Source organism: Globicephala melas, chromosome 19 (genome assembly GCF_963455315.2).
Source record: "Globicephala melas chromosome 19, mGloMel1.2, whole genome shotgun sequence".
Classification (NCBI taxonomy): Eukaryota; Metazoa; Chordata; class Mammalia; order Artiodactyla; family Delphinidae; genus Globicephala; species Globicephala melas.
In genome coordinates this window covers 50747088-50766545 of record NC_083332.1, presented here as the reverse complement: position 1 = coordinate 50766545, position 19458 = coordinate 50747088, and the positions used below count along the sequence as shown (strand labels likewise).

At 45.9% G+C, this 19458-nt stretch overlaps 2 protein-coding genes across 3 annotated transcripts in view; one reads left to right on the top strand and one right to left on the bottom strand.

Moving 5' to 3' along the window:
- ADAT1 (adenosine deaminase tRNA specific 1) overlaps window positions 1-8150 on the top strand; it is a 49617-nt gene extending 41467 nt beyond the window's left edge. Inside the window, exon 10 of one of the 2 annotated variants that reach the window (XM_060289872.1) lies at window positions 7552-8150. In XM_060289872.1, the coding sequence (XP_060145855.1) occupies window positions 7552-7573 (22 nt within the window). In that variant the 3' untranslated portion in view covers window positions 7574-8150. Of the gene's footprint in view, window positions 1-2761; window positions 4003-7551 lie in introns of those variants that run through there. The other variant, XM_030863306.3, reaches the window with a different exon arrangement.
- Window positions 1721-13091, bottom strand: GABARAPL2 (GABA type A receptor associated protein like 2). Its single transcript, XM_030863307.3, has 4 exons — window positions 12909-13091; window positions 12522-12577; window positions 11201-11373; window positions 1721-2328 (listed from the first exon to the last, which is right to left on the bottom strand). The coding sequence occupies exons 1-4, from the start codon at window positions 12940-12942 to the stop codon at window positions 2238-2240; spliced, it is 354 nt and encodes a 117-aa protein (XP_030719167.1). The 5' UTR covers window positions 12943-13091; the 3' UTR covers window positions 1721-2237.
- Between the last annotated feature and the right edge of the window lie 6367 nt (window positions 13092-19458).

Genomic DNA, 19458 nt, shown 5'->3' with positions numbered 1-19458 from the left:
CTTTGTTCCTTCCCCAGTAGAAAATTGGATAGTCATTTTAACTACATGTTCTTAGATCCCTGGATGATACCTGGTTTCTTTATTCTGATGATCTGTGTAATGGCTTTAGCCTCCAGCCACAGTCTGGGGAAGACTTAGAGAAGTAAATAAGCATTTCCTTTTAGATGCATCTGTGTAGTGGCAAGCCTACACATCTAATTTGTGAGAAATCATAAAATGTATGGCCTGGAAAAATCTGAATTTTCATTTGTAGAAAGTGGTTGTAATGCAGCACCATGAATGCATGTACATATAACGTGTATGGTTATCATTCCAACACAGTATGTAATAGTAAAAGACTGCAAACCACCCAAATGCCGTTAATAGGGCACTAGTTAGGAATGTTGCTAAAAACTCAGCCTCTGTGCACCAGTGCTGCATTCAATCTCGGAGACAAGAGTTTTGGGTGAAGCAGAAAAGCTTTATTGCTTTGCCAAGCAAAGGGGGACACAGTGGGCTCATGCCTCAAAAACTGTATCCCAACCCCGGGGGGATTTGGTGAGGAGTTTTATAGCAATGGGCAGAGTTGCCCATAAGATTAGGGTGTGTGCAGGGCCTGCATCCCTTTAATCTGGCCCCAGGTGGTCTCCTCCTACTGAGCTTCTCTGTTTCCCTTAATGTGGCCTCAGGTGGTCTCTCTCTTTTTTTTTTTAATATTTATTTATTTGGCTGCCTGGGTCTTAGTTGCAGCACGTGGGATCTTTAGTTGAGGCATGGGGGAATCTAGTTCCCTGACCAGGGATCGAACCTAGGTCCCCTGCGTTGGGAGCAAGGAGTCTTAGCCACTGGACCACCAGGGCAGTCTCAGGCCTCAGATGGTCTCTTGATAAGCTTCTCTGGTTCCTTTAATCTGGCCTCAGGTGGTCTTCTCTGGAATGAAGAATGCTAACATCTTCCATTTGTTGGGAGTTTTAGTTCTGTAAAGAGCTCAACGGTGTTATGTGTACCCCTTGACCTGGAACCAGGACCTGCCCCAAGGCTACACTGTTCTTTCTTGGCTGCTCCTACCACCTTGTCTCTGCATCCCCTCCCTTCCCTGATCAGCAGCTGTTTGAATCTGCCCTTCGAAACTCAGGGAAGGTCATGGAGGCTGGAGTCGTCTATTCCCTACAACAAACGGGGAACACGTAAAGGCTTCTGTGCCCAGGAGCCCCACAGGGTCCTGTTCAGTTTCAGTAATAATGATATATCCACACAATGCGATACTAAAATAAATTTAAAGGCTTTCTATGAACTGATATGGAAAGATCACTAGGATATACTGTTTTTAAAAAAACCAATGTACTTAAGTATAGATATAATGTGTTCTCTTTTGTATAAGAAAAAAACATTTTGGACATATATTCATATTTAACTGAACTTGCAAAAACAAATTCTGAAAAGAAACAAGATGCCAGTACAAGTAGTTTCCCAAAAAGTGGAGGGTTAGGGTAATCAGAAAACAGTGGTGGGAGAAGGACTTCTCCATGTATACCTTTTTAGAGAGACTTGACATCTGAATCATGTGAATATATTAACCACTTAAAAAAAAAGTTCCCTCCTCATGACACAGACCACTGCTTCCTGTGCCCAGCTGTGCTGCCATAGGCCCCACAAATCCTCCTCCTAGCCTGGCAGATGTAGGAGCTACTTCTCTGACCCATTTATAAGAAGGTGAATAAAGGACATGGTCACACTGCAATGCCTTTATAAGAGGAAGTTTTATTGTTAATTATTTACCTTAACAGTTTCAGAAAGAGGAACAGATTAGCTCAGTCCAACATGATTGGCAGTTGGCAAAATCTAGTGAAGCAAGTGTTCTGATTGCTAAGGATTTAATTTGGATGCTTTTAACACTTAGCCATCTAACACCTCAAACATAATCGAGAATAAATGCATCATCTCCCTCCCTTTCATTTTAATTCCCACCTACCTCTCTTCAATATGGAAATATCTTCGTTAAATAAGATTCCCAGAGGAACAAGTTCCCTGGAGAGTATAGCCATGAGGACAGTGCACAAAAAGAAAAACTCAAAATAAAACTCTGTATGATAATTTACTAGTCTAAGGAAACAATACCTTCCAATATATTAAGAAATAAATCCAGTTACAAATGTACTGATAGGTCTATGTTAAGAGGTTCTGGTATAGTAACTGCAAATGGCCAGCTATTTACAAGATACACAAGCAGGAATGTGCACCTAGCCCAGCACTGGCCCTCAGAAACCAAAAGTGTTTTCTCCACTGTAGGCCACATACAAGAATCCATCTTCATCTTTTTCCTTCTCGTAAAGCTGTCCCATAGTTAGGCTTGAAAGAGAAAAACAAAAAACAACATTGAGAATTGGGTTTGATTACTGAGTCTACGTGTTGGGAGAAAGATGGCTTGAGGATAAGGAATTTCACTACTTAAACTAGCTACTCTGTCACACCTTTGGTGGTAGGTGATAAAAAGTAATTCTCTGGGAATCGGTAGATAAGACTAGAATCAACCTCCATCCTCCTGTCCCAGGCAAGGCCATTTGACTCACCCTTACACCAAGGTATTCCTTCAGAAGCCAGCTCTAGCTCCTAGGGTGGATGTGGTTGGTTAGTACTGGTTAGTGCTTTCGCAATGCTTTCTGAATGGGGGGGGGGGGGCTAGGGAGAAAAGCTAATAAGCAAAATAAGAGTCTAAGAGGCCCATCCCTGTGTGGGTGAGAGACAAAGGTAAGGACGAGTACTTGTGCTTTCCTCTCCTCAGGGCTGGTCTATTTGAAGATTTATAATTCATACCTAGCATGATAAAGAATGAGTGGGCTGATTCCTGTGGAAGTTCGCCCGCCAGAAACCCTGTGCCCCAGAGATCTGCATCGGCGTCATCGAAGGGAAGTTACTTTCCTCACATGTAATGCAAAAAGCTCTCAATATTATATCTGGGATCCAAAGAAGTTTTGCCCAAGCTTCCTAAGAACCCTCCAGAAATAGATATTGCTCAAACTAAACATGTGTGGGTGGGAGAGCTGGCTTTCCCTCAGCAGTAAAACAGACTGCAGCAGGGGAGACCTAATCTAGTTCTCTGCTGAGGTGCACTGGCTCCAGAGTAAGACTAGTAACACCTGGAGCCCCAGGTGAGCTCTGGCCACATGACTGCTCTATTAGAGATAAGCAGGAGGTGCAGACATGTGCTAAACCTCAGCGTGACCATGCGTGGTGGGGTCAACCAGAACCAGCACTGACAAAGCAGTCTGAGAGCCGGCCCCCGAGGTGACAGAGGTCACTAAGCCCAGACAGGTCTTAACAGATGCTTAAATGCAGGACTCAGGAGAACAAGGGCCAGAGGGTAGATAAAGAGGGGTTGGAGGCCTCAAGCTGGTGAAGCAAAGACTGCGCCATGCTGCTGCTTTGCTCCTGGCAGCTGTATGGGACCACCATGTAAACAGGAATGCAGACCACATTTACTTATAAAGGGGAGTTTTTCTCCTTTCCTACTCTTCCTGCCCATTTTCAAGCTTAGCTGGTTCGGCTGTGTGGGTAGATGAGAACTAGTAATAACGTAGGCGTGGATGAGTATGAATACAGAATGGCCTGTCACTGGCATCTTGTACAATAAAATCGTGCTTCCTGTGAGGCTCTAACTGGAATTTGTAAAATAAGGACTCCCTGAAACAGCACTGTCCACTACAAATTTCTCCTGTGATAGAAATGTCCTATATTTCTGCTGTCCAATGCAGTCGCCACTATGTTCAGCACTTTAAATGTGGCTCATCTGAATTGCTATGTGCTGTAAGGGTAAAACATACACAAGATTTCAAAGTATCAGAGTATGAAAAAAAAGATGTAAAATATCTCAATTTTGACTACATGTTGAAATGATGCCATTTTGGATATACCAGATAAAAAAATATACTATTAAAATTACCTTCACCTGTTTTTCTTTTTTTTATGTGGCTACTAGAGAATTTTAGATTGCATATGTGGTTCACATGCCATTTCTATTGACGACACTGCCCTGGAACATGTGAGGACTTGGGGGGCAGCAGGTAGAGGGAGGAACCCGTGCCCATGAGAACACCTGTGGTGGGTGGTAGGTCTCAACCTCAGCTGCACAGCAGAAACAATGGGGAGCTTGAAAGACATGCCCCACCCCAGACCAATTAAATCAGAATCTCTGGAGGTAGGACCCAGGCATCAGTAAGTTTTAAAATGCCCAAGATGGGGACTTCCCTGGTGGCACAGTGGTTAAGAATCCGCCTGCCAATTCAGGTGACACGGGTTCGAGCCCTGGTCCAGGAAGATCCCACATGCCGCAGAGCAACTAAGCCTGTGCGCCACAACTACTGAGCCCACATGCCACAACTACTGAAGCCTGTGCGCCTAGAGCCCATGCTCCGCAACAAGAGAAGCCTCCGCAATGAGAAGCCTGCGCTCCGCGATGAAGAGTAGCCCCCACTCACCGCAACTAGAGAAAGCCCGCCCGCGCGCAGCAAGACCGAACGCAGCCAAAATAAATTAATTAGTTTTTTAAAAATGCCCAAGATGATTCCACAGGCAGCCAAGTTGAGAAACAATCCCCTTGCCAGAGGGAGAGATGCTTGTCTGTCTTTGTTTGTTTTGGAGATGCTTATCTTTAAAAGCATGGGATTAGGAAGTAGAGTGAGCCAGGAAGTGGAGTGAAGAGCCAGCAACTAGCAAAGGGCTTGAACAAGTAGCGGGGGTCTCTCAAGAAGACTTTTACCCTGGTGGTTAGGAATGCCCTGAGGAACCCAGCTTTTCCCTGAGAATCCTCAGAATGAGGCAAAGGGGAAAACAGCTACCGCTACTGCCACAACTCTCTTGCCCCGCTTGCTACAAGTGTCCAGGGTGACCGTGATAAGACCTGAACTACAGTCTCCCCACTATCATTACCAAAGGGGTTTGGAAGGAGCAGACACTGTGTGCAATTCAAAGGCGGCAGCCACACCTTGATGCCTATGTCAAGTTTGGTTCCATCTGCCAGACTAAGTTCTGCTCTTCTCCTAGCAAGTTACAAGCCCAAGGGCAGTGACTCTAAGTTGTGCTGCTGAGTTAGAAATACTTGAGGAGCTTATAAACCCCAGACTCTGAACGTTGTCTGCAGTGAACAAGACCACGGAACGACTACTGTCTAAGGCAGGCTCTGAGACTGACGGGGTTGGGGGAGGAGGACCCATAATCATGTGGCTTTCTGTCTTCAGATTCCATTGTCTTTTAAGTAAAACTTTGGTTTATATATTTAACAGTGCCCTAGCAGCTATAAAGGCTGATCATAAAAATTCTAATTATAATAGCAAACACTATGTGCCAAGCACTTATTTTAAGTGCATTACATGTATTAACTCTTTACCCTCAGAACAATCTTAGGAGGCAGGTACAATCATAATCCATAGTTCAGATAATAAAAGTGAGGCACAGGGCTTCCCTGGTGGCACAGTGGCTGAGAGTCTGCCTGCCAATGCAGGGGACACGGGTTCGAGCCCTGGTCTGGGAGGATCCCACATGCCGCGGAGCACCTAGGCCCGTGCGCCACAACTACTGAGCCTGTGCGTCTGGAGCCTGTGCTCCGCAACAAGAGAGGCCGCGATAGTGAGAGGCCCGCGTATCGCGATGAAGAGTGGCCCCGCTCGCCGCAACTAGAGAAAGCCCTCGCACAGAAACGAAGACCCAAAACAGCCAAAATAAATAAGTTAATTTAAAAAACAAAGTGAGGCACAGAGAGGTTAACTAATTCATGCCAGATCACAAAGCTAGGAGACATTCTTACCACCAAGTTGTGCTGCCTCCATGTGAATACACAACTAGATCTAATGACCTAACGTCAGCATTCTTGTACCTTTTGTGAAGACCTCCCTTAGAATAGCACTTCTCACACATACAAACATGCATAGGGAATCACCTGGATGTCTTGTTAAAGTGCCTGTTTTGATTCTGAAGGTCTGGGTCAAGGATGAGATTCTACATTTCTATCTAACAAATTCCCAGGGAAGGCCACTGCTGCCAGCTTCTGTATCACACATTGAGCAGCAGGTCCTTCAGATCCTGTAATTTTACAATTAGATGGCTGTGCCTAATGATTTTAAGAGCCCTTTCACTGTTCTCCTTTTCTCTGCCACGCAGTGTCATGTGGAAACTCTACTTAGTTGGCAGTAGCACAGTGTCCTTATACTCAGGGTATCCCTTGGGCAGGAACTTGAAAACTGACAATGCTCAACACTGGGAGCTAAATGCTCCAGTCAGCAGCCCGTGACTGAACGCCTGATTCCAAGGCTTCTCTAGGTGACGAGAAAGAAGACTGGCGCATCTGTACAGTATAATTCAAAAACAGCACGTGTGGGATCAGGCCACACATACAGAGTCAGAATAACTTGGTCTGGAGCCAAAAAAGAGCAGGGCTACAAATATAGTTTAAAAATACTTTTTTTAAAAGTCCCATTAAGGGGCTTCCCTGGTGGCGCAGTGGTTGAGAATCCACCTGCCAATGCAGGGGACATGGGTTCGAGCCCTGGTCCAGGAGGATCCTACATGCCATGGAGCAACTAAGCCCATACGCCACAACTACTAAGCCTGCGCTCTAGAGCCTGCATGCCACAACTACTGAGCCCGCAAGCCACAACTACCGAAGCCCACGCACCTAGAGCCGTGCTCCACAACAAGAGAAGCCACCGCAATGAGAAGCCCGCGCACCACAACAAAGAGTAGTCCCCGCTCGCCGTAACTAGAGAAAGCCCACATGCAGCAACGAAGACTCAATGCAGCCAAAAATAATAAAATAAATTAAAAAGAAAAAAAAGTCCCATTATAAGAATAGCCAAGGCGGTTACCCGCTGTCTGGTGCAGCGACCTGGCGTGGGGAGCCGTGGGAGGGGAGGAGAGGGTGTCGCTGTCGCTGATGGCTGAGGCGGCAGGAGGGAAGCTGGATCCCGGGCGGTGGGAGGGAAAGCAGGAGAGAGGGTCTGGTGAGGCGGCAGCACTCAAGGCCACGCTGGGTCAGGCTTGGTTCTTGTGGAGTGGGGTGCAGGGTGCCAAGCCAAAAAAAAGAAGAAAAAAAAAAAGAATAGCCAAGGGCTTCCCTGGTGGTGCAGTGGTTAAGAATCTGCCTGCCAATGCAGGGGACACGGCTTTGAGCCCTGTTCCGGGAAGATCCCACATGCCGCGGAGCAACTAACCTCGCAAGCCACAACTACTGAGCCCACATGCCACAACTACTGAGCCCACATGCCACAACTACTGAAGCGCCCGTGCTCCGCAACAAGAGAAGCCACTCCAATGAGAAGCCCGCACACCACAACGAAGAGTAGTCCCCACTCACCGCCACTAGAGAAAGCCCGCACACAGCAATGAAGACCCAACACAGCCAAAAATAAATAATTAAATTAAATTAAATTTCTTAAAAAAGAGCCCTCTTTAAAAAAAAAGTCATGAGGGACACAAAATAATTAAAAAAAAAAAAAGTATAGCCAAGTGGAAGGGCAGGGATGCAAAACGTGCCCCTTTTCAGCAGGCAGCATACAGCAGAAGGCTGGTGTGTTCCTTTAGGACAAGTTCTGTACACCTCTGAGAAGTCGGGCTCCCCTCTCAGAATCCAGAGGCCCAAGCCACACAGCACCAGATGGGCCACTACTGGAGCAGCAGAGGATCTGAAAGCAAAGAGACACTCATCCAAGAAGAAGGCTGCTGAGCAGTGGTGGTAGGGGACTGCCACCTTCAAGCTCTGAGTCTGACAAGGGAAGAAATGGGAAAGCCAGTGGCAGTTTTAAGCCATGGAGCCAAGCTAAAGGTATGGTGGGACCCTGAAGTACTGAGTGAAGTGAACCTAAATTGCCCCCTAAAACCCTGTCCCCTACACTTCCATTCAAGATAAACTGGTCTAGACAAACTAACCAATAATAAAGGCACTTTTCAGAAGGATCCACACCCAGGAATGGCCATGCTGCTGAGGGCACGCCAGTTTCAAGCTGCTCACCAGCCTACGAACTGGGGGAGGCTGACCTAGAACTGTGTGGATGCCCTATTCCTGCACAGCCTTCCCCTGGGCCCAGCCAAGGCCAGGCTGCGGAGGCTGTGGGGTCCAGCCTGACTCAGGAATTGGCTGGGCTGATGGGCCACCCGGCCATCCATCTGCTCTGCGCCCCACGTGCTTCCACTGTATCTGGATTTATCTCTTTCCCAGCAGGGGGAGGGTGGGTGGGGTGAACTGGGAGGACAACGACCACTGCTGTGGATCCTGGAAAGGCACAGGCCTCAGAGTGAACGTTAACATGGCCCTAAAGGCTGCCCAAGATTCTAAAATACAAAAATTAACTACTGCTTATTCCTTTTATCAGATTTTTCTCTGATATAAATAAACTCTATTCCACTGTTAAGATAAACCCTGCTCTTGAAGAGGTATTTACCCAGAAATGATCAAATGTGCTTCATTTAAGCACCTTTCTAAATGAAGTCTGGACTGTAAGACATCACAACTTCTTTTACTTAGTACCTCTTTAAGAGCCAGGAGCAACTAAACACCATAATCTTAAACAGCACGGATTTCCCAATGTAACATTCCCAAGTTATAACATCTTAGATATATTTTATTTAATAATATACTCCTGTTTCTATTTTAGACAGGGGATTAAGAAGACTCTTATCTGTGCTCTAAACAAAGACCAAAGGTGGGCACCACTGCCACGTCTGGCTTCCCCTCTAAAGCCGTGACTGGGAAACATACACTGATATTCTTTCTCAAGTCCTGTCTGCACCAAGGCATAGTTTTCCCTTCGTTTCTGGCCCAATTCTGGATGCAGGCACCTAGGCAGAGAATTCAACTTTTCAATGGGAAATGGGAAAAGGCAGTTGAGATTTCCCCTTTTTTAAAAAAGAGAACTCAGAATTTTGAAAGTAAAACTCTTAGAGACTTGCTTCTGTCTCTATTTCTAGAATCAATATTTAATACTAACTACTCAAACAATAATCACGTTATTTTACGTGATGGTCACCTGCAAAGTTCCGCTCCAAGGCAGGAACAAATGAAGTTACTTTCGCTCAGCCTCAGACGTAAATTATCCTTGTGTAGATCTGTCTGTTATGGTATGGGGGAGGGCTCCTCCTCTCTCAACTCTGATTTCCCCAGCCACTCTCCAAAGGCTGCAAGCACTGGCTGAAGGTTAAAGGAGGCTCCATGCTTCCCTAAGGAGGCTGAAAAGTGCTATGAAAGAGGCTGCTACTGCCTTGGGGAGGAAATGGCAACACTGAGTCAAACAATAGCTTTAGGAAGGAGACTGGCAATTTTGTTTGTGAAGCCATCAGTTGCATAAAGGCCAATGATGTCACATGCCTCTTTTATTTATAAGCAAATTTGTTTTTAAGAATAAAACCAAACAAACAAAGAACTGGTACATTAAATATGGGGCAGGAAGTCATTAACTGGGTCCAAGGGCGCTGAAGAGCCTGGGCAGAGGGGCTGGTTAGTGACTTGGGTCACTGGTGTAATCTGTTTCAGGGAGGATTCTTACCAGGTTGGAAAGGCAAATAAAACTTAGAGAGAAAATGGCCCTGAAGCAGCCTCTGCCGCCCTGAGAATCACTTTTCATTTCCAATTCTATTTATATTTCAGGGATAATGGGGGAGAGGGCGTTAGTTAAAATCTTCAGCCATTTTAATTGCTAGATAACGTAATCTTAATGTCTCCAGAAGCCTGCTTCCTTTCAAGAAGTATCAGAGGATTAGAATCAAGGAAAATAAAACTCAATGCCACAGATCCTAGTCACCTACTTCCTCCCATAGGAAGCCACCACCAGGAAGGAGAAAACATAGGGCCACCAAGGAGCTGCAGAAGTTGCAGGTGGCATGAATGAAGATTTACCTCCCCCACTACCTGAAGGGAAGCGGAGAGTGACCACAGATGCCCAGGGCTTCACCAGCCTTCCTTGGTGAAGAGTGTGCCTAGCACCACACTGCTCAGAGGCCTGCGAAGGAAGGCTGGGAGAGCCCAATGGGATGACCAGGTCACCCCTGGCGACACCGCAGCTTCCTGAGCTACAGCTGTAAGCAGACCAATGGCACCCATTAGGCAGGACCTGGCCTGTCTCCTCAAGCAGAACCTTGGCCTAACGGAAGAACCTTCCATTTCTCCCTTATACTCTGCCAAACACCAAGAGGTGGAGGTGGTAGAGACTGGGAAAGAGAAAATCAGACCAAAAAGTAGCCAGAGTTGTCTACCTTTCATAGGAAAAGGACTAGAACTTGGCTTAGGCCTCTTCTGGAGCTTTCAAGGATTTTCAAAAGAAACATATTTTGGCCACATTGGGCTAGTTCCCAGGAGTTCTTAAAGCCTTAGCTTCAGAAGTACTATTTTTGGGGGGATAACAAATGAAACTTAGTTTGGGTCACTAAGATGAGACGCAGCCAGGAGTTCACATTCAGAGGAGGGGCCTAGAAGTACTCAAATCAGTAATAGGAAAGGACTGACCAGGGATACAGACTGAGCCAGAAAATTTTCCTCTTTCCACAGAGGACTAAAGTCAGACTGTCAACTACCTAGAAGGGAACTGTAATGCCCCTGCCTAGATTCAGGCCCCAAGTTATCCCAAAGATTGCTTCCAGGCAGCACAAGAGCAAGAGCAAGGGGGTGGTTACTCTGAAAGTCAGAGCAGGTGGTACCAAGAGAGGTGTAAGTCTGTAAAGAGACCTCAGAGCCCTTTGCTGGCCAGCAGCCATTTCCACGTACTTGAGGATCAGGCAGCTGCTCTCAGGGTACTCTCACAGTGGCCAGAGCTGAGCCTGGAAAGCGAGCAAGTAGGCAGGGTGATTAACTGAAGCTGAGCCTCAGCAGAGACCACAAGCTCCTGGGGAAGAACGACAGGACTTATTTCATGCATCATTTGGAGAAAACCTCGTTTCAGGCTTCAGTTCTACTGATAGCTTAAGCCTAATTAAGTCCTGAACTATTTAAAAGGATTCTTGGGTGTTTGAGGATAAAAAAAAAAAAGAAATGATGATATTTAAGTCCAGGCCTTGTTCTTTTTTTTTAACCCAAAGCGCACACCCACCTATTGAAGCCCTTTCTTGTTTTCCTTGAACTCCTGATGTTAGGGAGCACAAAAATCAGATTTCTCGTCAGGACCTCTAAGAATTTTCAGACCTCCAAAGTTTTGAGTTCTGTAAGCAATCAAGCAGATGGCCAATAGCAGTAAACAGCTCTCACCTGGACTGTGGGACTGTCTTATCCACAAACAGGAATATTGCCTTTTCAGAAGGAAGCTGGATCCTTTTCCTGATGATCCACATGAACTGAGCCACAGTGATGTCAGATGGAACCAGATACTTCCGTTTGTCAATGTCAACAATCTGAGAGCCTGAGACTTTTTCCACAATCACCTGTGAAAGCAAAGAAAGGTCAGGACTAGATTTCTAATGTGAGGCTCTGGCCCTGCATTGTTGGAGAGCTGATGAACAGTGTGTGGGCAAGGAGGTGTTTGGGAAACTGCATAACATGAGAAAATATGCCCCTGATTTAATAAACCACACACTCTGGAGGTTAAGAACTGATATAAATGTGTTATAGGGAAACGGTAAGTGCTTTTCTGTGGTCAACTATTATATTTCTCATCCCTGATATCAGCACGCATAAGAGAAACACAGCCCTCACTACAAAGCTTTTCAACATTTTGTCTGGGCAGACTCGAAAATATCTGGTGAGGGTTTCCTCTACAGCCTGTCACTCCAGGCTGGACCACAGAATGGATCTGCCTTCACACTACAGAGGAATTAAGATCTCAAGGAACACAGGAAATGAGAATGGATGGACTAATGGGAATGACTGGCAAGCCCAGCCAGCCAAGAACGAAGCTCTTCATTTGGCCTGTTGCTTCTCTCTGAACTAAGTTGCAAATTTATCCCTCCTGCCCCCTCCCCAAAGGAACTGTTCACAAGCAATAAGCTACAATAACAGGGCTGGATGTCCTTAAAAATAAATAAGGGTTACAGAAACTATCTCCCCTACCATGGGATAAATACAGGATAAGTGTCATTGATTAAACACAAGCCACTAGAAGTGGCTTCTCAGATTTTTTTAGTCAGGAAAGGATGTCAAGATCAGAGTGAGAAAAGGGAACTAGAAGTCAGGTAAAGATGGAGGCTCAAAGTTAAAGATCAATGTCCTGAGACTAAAGTACCACTTCCAAGACAAAAGTGAAAGTCTCCCTCCACCACCATTCCCAAAAGTGGCTGTGACCTGTTGCCCTGTCCTAGAACATCGTTTATTACATAATTGTCTAGGGAAGCCCAGAGGCTTCTGACAGCTTGTTGGCCTAGATCAGGAGATTCAGCACTGAGGCATCCTGAACAGCATCAACTCAAGCCCCTCACGCCCCGGCCCCAGCTGGTCCCTTACCCAGTCTGGCCCATCTACTACTATAACTGGGACTGGAATCTAAACTTGTCAACTGTTGAATGGCCTGGGGCCCTATCACGCGTCCTAAACAGCAAGGGTGACAGCGAGGTGAGGGGGCGGGGAGTCCACTCACCGGAACCCGGTCGGGATATTTCGCTCGGATCTTCGCAGATTCCACGCATCTGTGTTCTATGGGAGAAACGCACCGGGCTGACTATCGCGCCTGACCGGCCGGCCGGGTCCCGAGCCCCCGGCCCTCCTCCCCACCGTGACCTGCGAACGCCCCAGGTCCTCGTTCAGGCGTCCCGGCAACCTCGGTCCCCGGTCCACTGGCTCCGGAAGGTCCCGCAGAGGTCGGCGCGGGGTGGGTGGGCAGCCGCCCGGGGTGCCGGGACCTCGGCGACCCGAGACCAGAGTGCGGCATCCGCCCCACCGGGCCCAACCCAGGGCGGCCCGAGTGGGGGAGGGGGCCCACCCGCCGCCCCAGCCCCCACGGCGGGGCCAATGGCCGAGCGCTTACCCAGCGAGTGGTCCTCCTTGAACATCCACTTCATGGCGGCGGCGGCAGCGGGGAAAGGATGCAGCCGGCTCTCGGAGCCGTGGAGCTCAGCGCACCAACCACAACAACAACGACGGCGGCGGCGGCGGCGGCGGCGGCGGCAGCGGTAGCGGCGGCGGCGGCGACTACACGGCAGGCGGGACTTCCGGCTACCGGAGTCTAGCAACCTTCAGGGGGCGGAGCTTCCGGCGCCGCTCGCTGGGACGCCGCGCCAAGGGGCGGGGCCTCATGTCAAGGGGCGGGGCCGCATGTCAAGGGGCGGGACAGGAGAGGGCGCTGAGAGGGGCTGCCGGCGGAGTGGGGATGACAGAGTTGGTGACAGATGTCCGTGAGGGATATTGGTGAATGGGGAGGGGATATTCGAGAACTGGTAACAGGAGTGGGGTCTCGGTGGACGTTGGTAAGGGGAAGGGGTGAGTGGGGCTCTGGCTGATGGGATAGGGCTCTTATAGAGGACTATTCATTAGGGAAACCTGCCTGGGGCGTTGGTGACAACAGGGGGATTTTGTAGGTATGGATGACAGAAGAGGGTTCTCTGGTGGTTGGTGATGGCAGGGGGTCTATTTAGGGCATTGGCACTTTGGGGAGTATTGTTTGGAGTGGTTACAGATTCGGGGCTCAATCTGGAGGCTGTGACTAGTTTGAGGGGACTGTGTGGGGTGGGGTACTGATGACAACCCGGTGGTTCAGTATTGGGGACAGCCATAATAGGTTGCATTGGACCTAGAAATTGAATTTAAACAAATCCCATTTCCTTCCCTTATTCACGAATAAATGTTTGAATAAGCATTTAAGAAAAGCTATCATAACTGCGCATTTGAGGAGTGTAACATCACCCTTATCACAAAGAGTCCCCTTCGCCTTACCTGGCAGAAGAGTTAGAGGTGACTGCCTGGCTCAGAGAATTCCCCTGATAGCTGGTCATGAGACGGGTTTCTTTGCCATTCAGCATGGGGTTCAGCAATCACAGCCTAGGCTGTGTGTGTGTGTGTGTGCCATCTGCCTGAGCACAGGCCTTCAGGGTCTCCAGTGATGTCATTCCTTTCTTCCTCCAAGAGTCATCAGGGCAGTCTGCTCTGGTTCATCATCTGTTTATGAGCTGGTGAATACAGAACAAGATACTCACTTAATTGGGACACATGATCCTTGCCACGTGCTTGTGATTCTGATGCATCTGACAGGCCTGTTTGTTTGAACATTGTCATTCATCATTTCCTCAGTTGAAACTCCTGATGGATGTTGTGGAATCTAGCTTTATTCTGAAATTATTTTTGATATTTTAAGACTGTGTGTCTGAGCAGCTAAAATCCGTGTTTGTTTCTTGCCTGTTTTAAATGAAATGAAAAATCCTTTGAATTTCATACCTAGAAATTATTGTTGTTGCATATAGGAGCACTGTTCTAAGTGTTGGGGGTAAGCAGTGAACAGAACAGACAACACTTGCACTCTTACGGAGTTTGCATTCTAGTGGGACAAAACAAAAAAATATATGTTGGGTAATGATAGGTGCTGTTTAGAAAAATAAAGCATGGTGCTTGACTAGAGAGTGATGTGTGGGATGAAATGCATATTAGATAAAGTGGTTTGGCATATTCTAGGAACAGGAAGGAACCCCTTGTGGCTGGAGCTGAATAAATAAGAGGGTGTGTGTTAGGAGGTGAGATCAAAGGGATCTAGAACAAAAGTGAGTTGAGCTTTGAATTCCATTTGAAGAACTTTGGATTTTATTTAGAATGAAATGAGAAGTCAGTGGAGGGTTTTTGTTTTTGTTTTTGTTCGTTAGTATTTATTTATTTGGCTGCGCCGGGTCTTAGATGCAGCATGTAGGATCTTTAGTTGTGGCATGTGGGATCTAGTTCCCGGACCAGGGATTGAACCCAGGCCCCCTGCATTGGGAGCGTGGAGTTTTAGCCACTGGACCACCAGGGAAGTCCCAGTGGAGGGTTTTAAGAAGTGTGACAGGCGTGAAGAACCTAGGGGCAAGACGGGAATAAAGACGCAGACCTACTAGAGAATGGACTTGAGGACATGTGGAGGGGGACGGGTAAGCTAGGACAAAGTGAGAGAGTGGTAGTGTATATATGGACATATATACACTACCAAATGTAAAATAGAGAGCTAGTGGGAAGCAGTCACATAGCACAGGGAGATCAGCTCGGTGCTTTGTTACCACCTAGAAGGGTGGGATAAGGAGGGTGAGAGGGAGGGAGACGCAAGAGGGAAGAGATATGGGAATATATGTATATATATAACTGATTCACTCTGTTATAAAGCAGAAGCTAACACACCACTGTAAAGCAATTATACTCCAATAAAAATGTTAAAAAAACAAAGTGTTATGATATGACTTTCCTTTTTAAGTGATCAGGCTAGCTTCTGTGTAGACAATAGACTATGGGGGTTGAGGATGGAAGCAAGGGAAGAGTTAAGAGGCTATTGTGATAATCCAGGTATATGATTTTGTTGGTTTAGACCAAGAAGTTATCTGTGGATGTGGTGGGAAGCAGCTGTGTTCTAGATATATTTTGAAGGTAGATCCAACAAAATTTGCTGGTCAATTGAATGTGAGATGAGAGATGAGTCTAAGTCACGGTTTTGGAAGAATGGAGTTGCCATGTACTGATGTACTGGAATAGGGTGGAGCCAGTGGGGCGGGGGGCAAAGCAAGGCTTTGGTTTTGGTTATATTAAGATTCCCAAGAGACACATCCAAGTAAAGATGTAGAGTAGGTAGATGGATCTATGAGTCTCAAATTCAGAAGAGAAGTATTTAAACTATCGAACTAGAGATCCGCTAGAGAGTGAGTATAAAAATGAAAATACCTATTTTGCGAATAGAGCTAAACACTGAGGAATGAAGATGGTTATTCACCATCTGATAATGAATCAGTGAAGGAGATAGAAATTGGACCGAAGACCCCCTGCTTCTCTTTACAGAGCTGGCCATTGAGTCCTAGTTCAAAGCATGTGTACACCAGCTTGCACCCGGAAGAACTCAGTACACTTCTCAGGGGAGAGATCCGCTGCTCACCAGCTTACAGGCATGTATGTCATCTGATGGTCTCAGTGATGTGCAGTGTCTGTCTTCTATCTTTACCTACCTTCTTGATGTCCTTTTCCAGTTCACCATTCTAACTGGTGTCTCTGATCTGCCTTGATGATATGCATCACCTTCTTTACCTATTGGGTCATTATATTTAGCTTACTGAATGTTCTAAGGACACTGGATCTCTTCCTTGAGAGGGTTGTCAGTTGATGAGGTGAGTCAGAAGGAGAAATAGGATAATACATATATGCAATTACACGTTCACCAACTTGTGAAACATAGAGAGTAAATTTCAAAGGTATGTGAACATGGATACTGAGGGATGGCTAGGACAATGGGGGCTGACACAAAGCCAAGTGTGGCTTATCAAGAAGGACTTCAGAGGGACTTCCCTGGTGGTCCAGTGGATAAGACTCCACGTTGCCAATGTAGGGGGCCTGGGTTCAATCCTCAGTCGGGGAACTAGATCCACATGCATGCTGCAACTAAGGAGTCTGCATGCCGCAACTATGAGCCCACATGCTGCAGCTAAAGATCCCACGTGCTGCAACTAAGACCCAATGCAGCCTAAATAAATAAATAAAAATTTTAAAAAAGACTTCACAGAGAATGTGAATTTTATGTTTCAGAAAGAAGGGTGCATTTTCCAAACTGTAAACTTTCCTTAACAGATAGAAACAAAGCCTGGAGTTGGAAGAGGGAACTGGGAAGTCAAAGGTTTGGTGATATAAATGCCAAGGTGAAAGAAATGTTGGAAAATGTTGAAGCAAACATTCAGGAGTTCTAACCTGATTCAAGAGACCCTGAATGGGCGCTTATAGAAAGGAGTAGAATACGATTTTTTAAAATTTAATTTTATTTATTTATTTTTGGTTGCATTGGGTCTTCGTTGCTGTGCGCGGGCTTTCTCTAGTTGCAGCGAGTGGGGGCTACTCTTGGTTGCTGTGCGCGGGCTTGTCATTGCCGTGGCTTCTCTTGCAGAGTACAGGCTCTAGAGTGCAGGCTCAGTAGTTGTGGCGCAGGGGCTTTTTTTCTCTGTGGCGTGTGGGATCTTCCCGGACCAGGACTCGAACCGGTATCCCCTGCATTGCCAGGCAGATTCTTAACCACTGCGCCACCAGGGAAGCCGTAAAATATGATTAAAATGCATAGTTTTTAGAGAACGACTTTCTTTGTCCTTGGAGGTAAATTGCATAAAACACAAGAAAATTATGGAAATAGAAACTGAGACGTCAGTTCTTAGTCAAGAATGTGTGAAAATGACACAATATAGACAAATCTTTAACATTTAAAAAAATTTAATATTCTGTCAAGAATTGAAATAAAACCACAAAAAGTAGTTGCCTCAAATCAGGGGAACAAAGAGTAAATATTAGTATCTGTTATTATTAAACACTTTTGCAAAGCTCATGGCATCTCAGAGGAGGCTGAAGCACTTCATACACCCAAATTCTTAGTAGTTACCTCCGTTTCAGCAGTGACTAAGCTGACACCAGCTACAGCGTGTGTTTCCTTCTGAAAGAAGGAGCTTTGGAGGCAAACACCTCCTTCCTCACAGCAGAGCCACCCTCAGGAAGCAACATCAGAACCATCTATTCTAAATTTTATTTTAATGAGGTTTTTTTAATATTTATTTTTTTATCTTGGCTGCACTGGGTCTTAGTTGCGGCACTCGGGAGCTTCCTTGTAGCATCTTTAGTTGCGGCATGCAGGATCATTAGTTGCGGCATGTGGACTTCTTGGTTGCGGTGTGTGGGCTTCTTAGTTGCGGCATGTGAACTCTTAGTTGCAGCATGCACACGGGATCTAGTCCCCCGACCAAGGATTGAACCCCAGCCACCGATCTAGTTCCCCGACCAGGGATTGAACCCCAGTCACCAGCATTGGGAGTGCAGTCTTAACCTCTGGACTACTAGGGAAGTCTCCTGGTTATTTAAATAAATGAAAGACATTCACTTAAAGCATAAGTACAGTATAATGGCAGAATCATAACATAGATTTAAGCCTAACAGTTGTTGTATTTAAGAGCTGTGTTGCCACCCCAGAAAAGCTTTAAAGCAAAAATGAGTGGTAATGGACCAGATATGTCAAAAAAATGACATGGCTGATTACATTGTCACCTTGGACTGTGGTAAGGGCCCTGGATAGTTTCCCTTTATGGGACATCTTGACCTCTTTCTGTGTTGTTAGGATCTCGGCTGTTCTCTTCATCTGAAACCCACTTCTAGGTTATGGTGACTAAACTTATCATGGTGATCATTTTGAAATGTATAGAAATATTGAAACACTACGTTGTGTAACAGGAACTTACATAGTGTTGTAGGTCAATTATACTTCAAAAACAAACTCATAAAAAAGAGATCAGATTTGTGGTTATCAGAGGCAAGGTGGAGGGAGGGGGGAATTAGATGAAGGAAGTCAAAAGGTACAAACTTACAGTTATGAGATAAATAAGTACTAGGGATGTAATGTACAACATGATAAATATAATTAGCACTGCTCTATGTTATATATGAAAGAGTAAATCCTAGGAGTTCTTATCAGAAGGAAAAAATTTTTTTCTATTTAATTTTTAATCTATATGAGATAAGCAATATTCACTAAGCTTATTGTGGTAACCATTTCATGATGTAACTCAAATCATTATGCTGTACACCATAAACTTATACAGTGCTGTATGTCAATTAAACCTCAATAAAACTAGAAGGAAAAAAATCCTTCTAGGTTGCCTTCAAAATAGGAGCATCTACTACTGGACTCCATTCTGAGCACAAACCTCACATTATCTCTTGGAACTGCAATGTGATCCTTTTGATGAAGAACTTGGCTATTGACCATGTTAAAAAAAATTCCTTCTGCCATGTTCGAAATACTAGGGGGCGGGTGGAGTGGGGGGAAAGCATTCAATTAAGTGATACTCCAACATTATCTTTGGAGAGGAGCATAGCTTCCCCTAAAACAGGTAGCCAAGCTTGTGCCCAATTAAGGTAACAAAGTATAGCAGAGCTATATAGTAATTATCCTTTCTCTCTCTCGAAGAGCAGGGAGATTTGTGTCCTGTTTCTGTCCGGCTATGGAGTATAATGAAAGCGATAGAAAGTTTGGAGACAAAGAGACATGGTTTGGTCTTGGCGCAGGATCAGGTCCAGGACCACGGCCACATTTATGTTCTCTGTGTTTTCCTCCAATGTAGGGTGTGCTGTGACTGGTTGGACTTAAGTACACAATGAACCATATTGGGGATTAACAAATGACACATATGCAAGTATTTACTTTAAGTCAACATTTATGAAAATCTTATTTTACAAAAATGTTAACACAGGCGATGGCTACGACTTTGGTACACAGAAACAGTCCGCCTTTGGGAAAGCGCAAGTAATGCGTAAAGCGACGACTACACTTCAGTTGCGGGCGCCGCCCCGTTAGCCCCACCCCTACCGAAGCCCGTCTCCTTGCTATTGGTTCC

Bases quoted from the DNA above. Each gene is read 5' to 3' on its own strand.
- GABARAPL2 (XM_030863307.3), bottom strand. From the start codon at position 12,942: ATGAAGTGGATGTTCAAGGAGGACCACTCGCTGG. The intron at 12,578-12,908 runs GTAAGCGCTCGG...TTTCTCCCATAG, and splicing joins CAAGGAGGACCACTCGCTGG to AACACAGATGCGTGGAATCT. The intron at 11,374-12,521 runs GTGAGTGGACTC...TTGCTTTCACAG, and splicing joins AATATCCCGACCGGGTTCCG to GTGATTGTGGAAAAAGTCTC.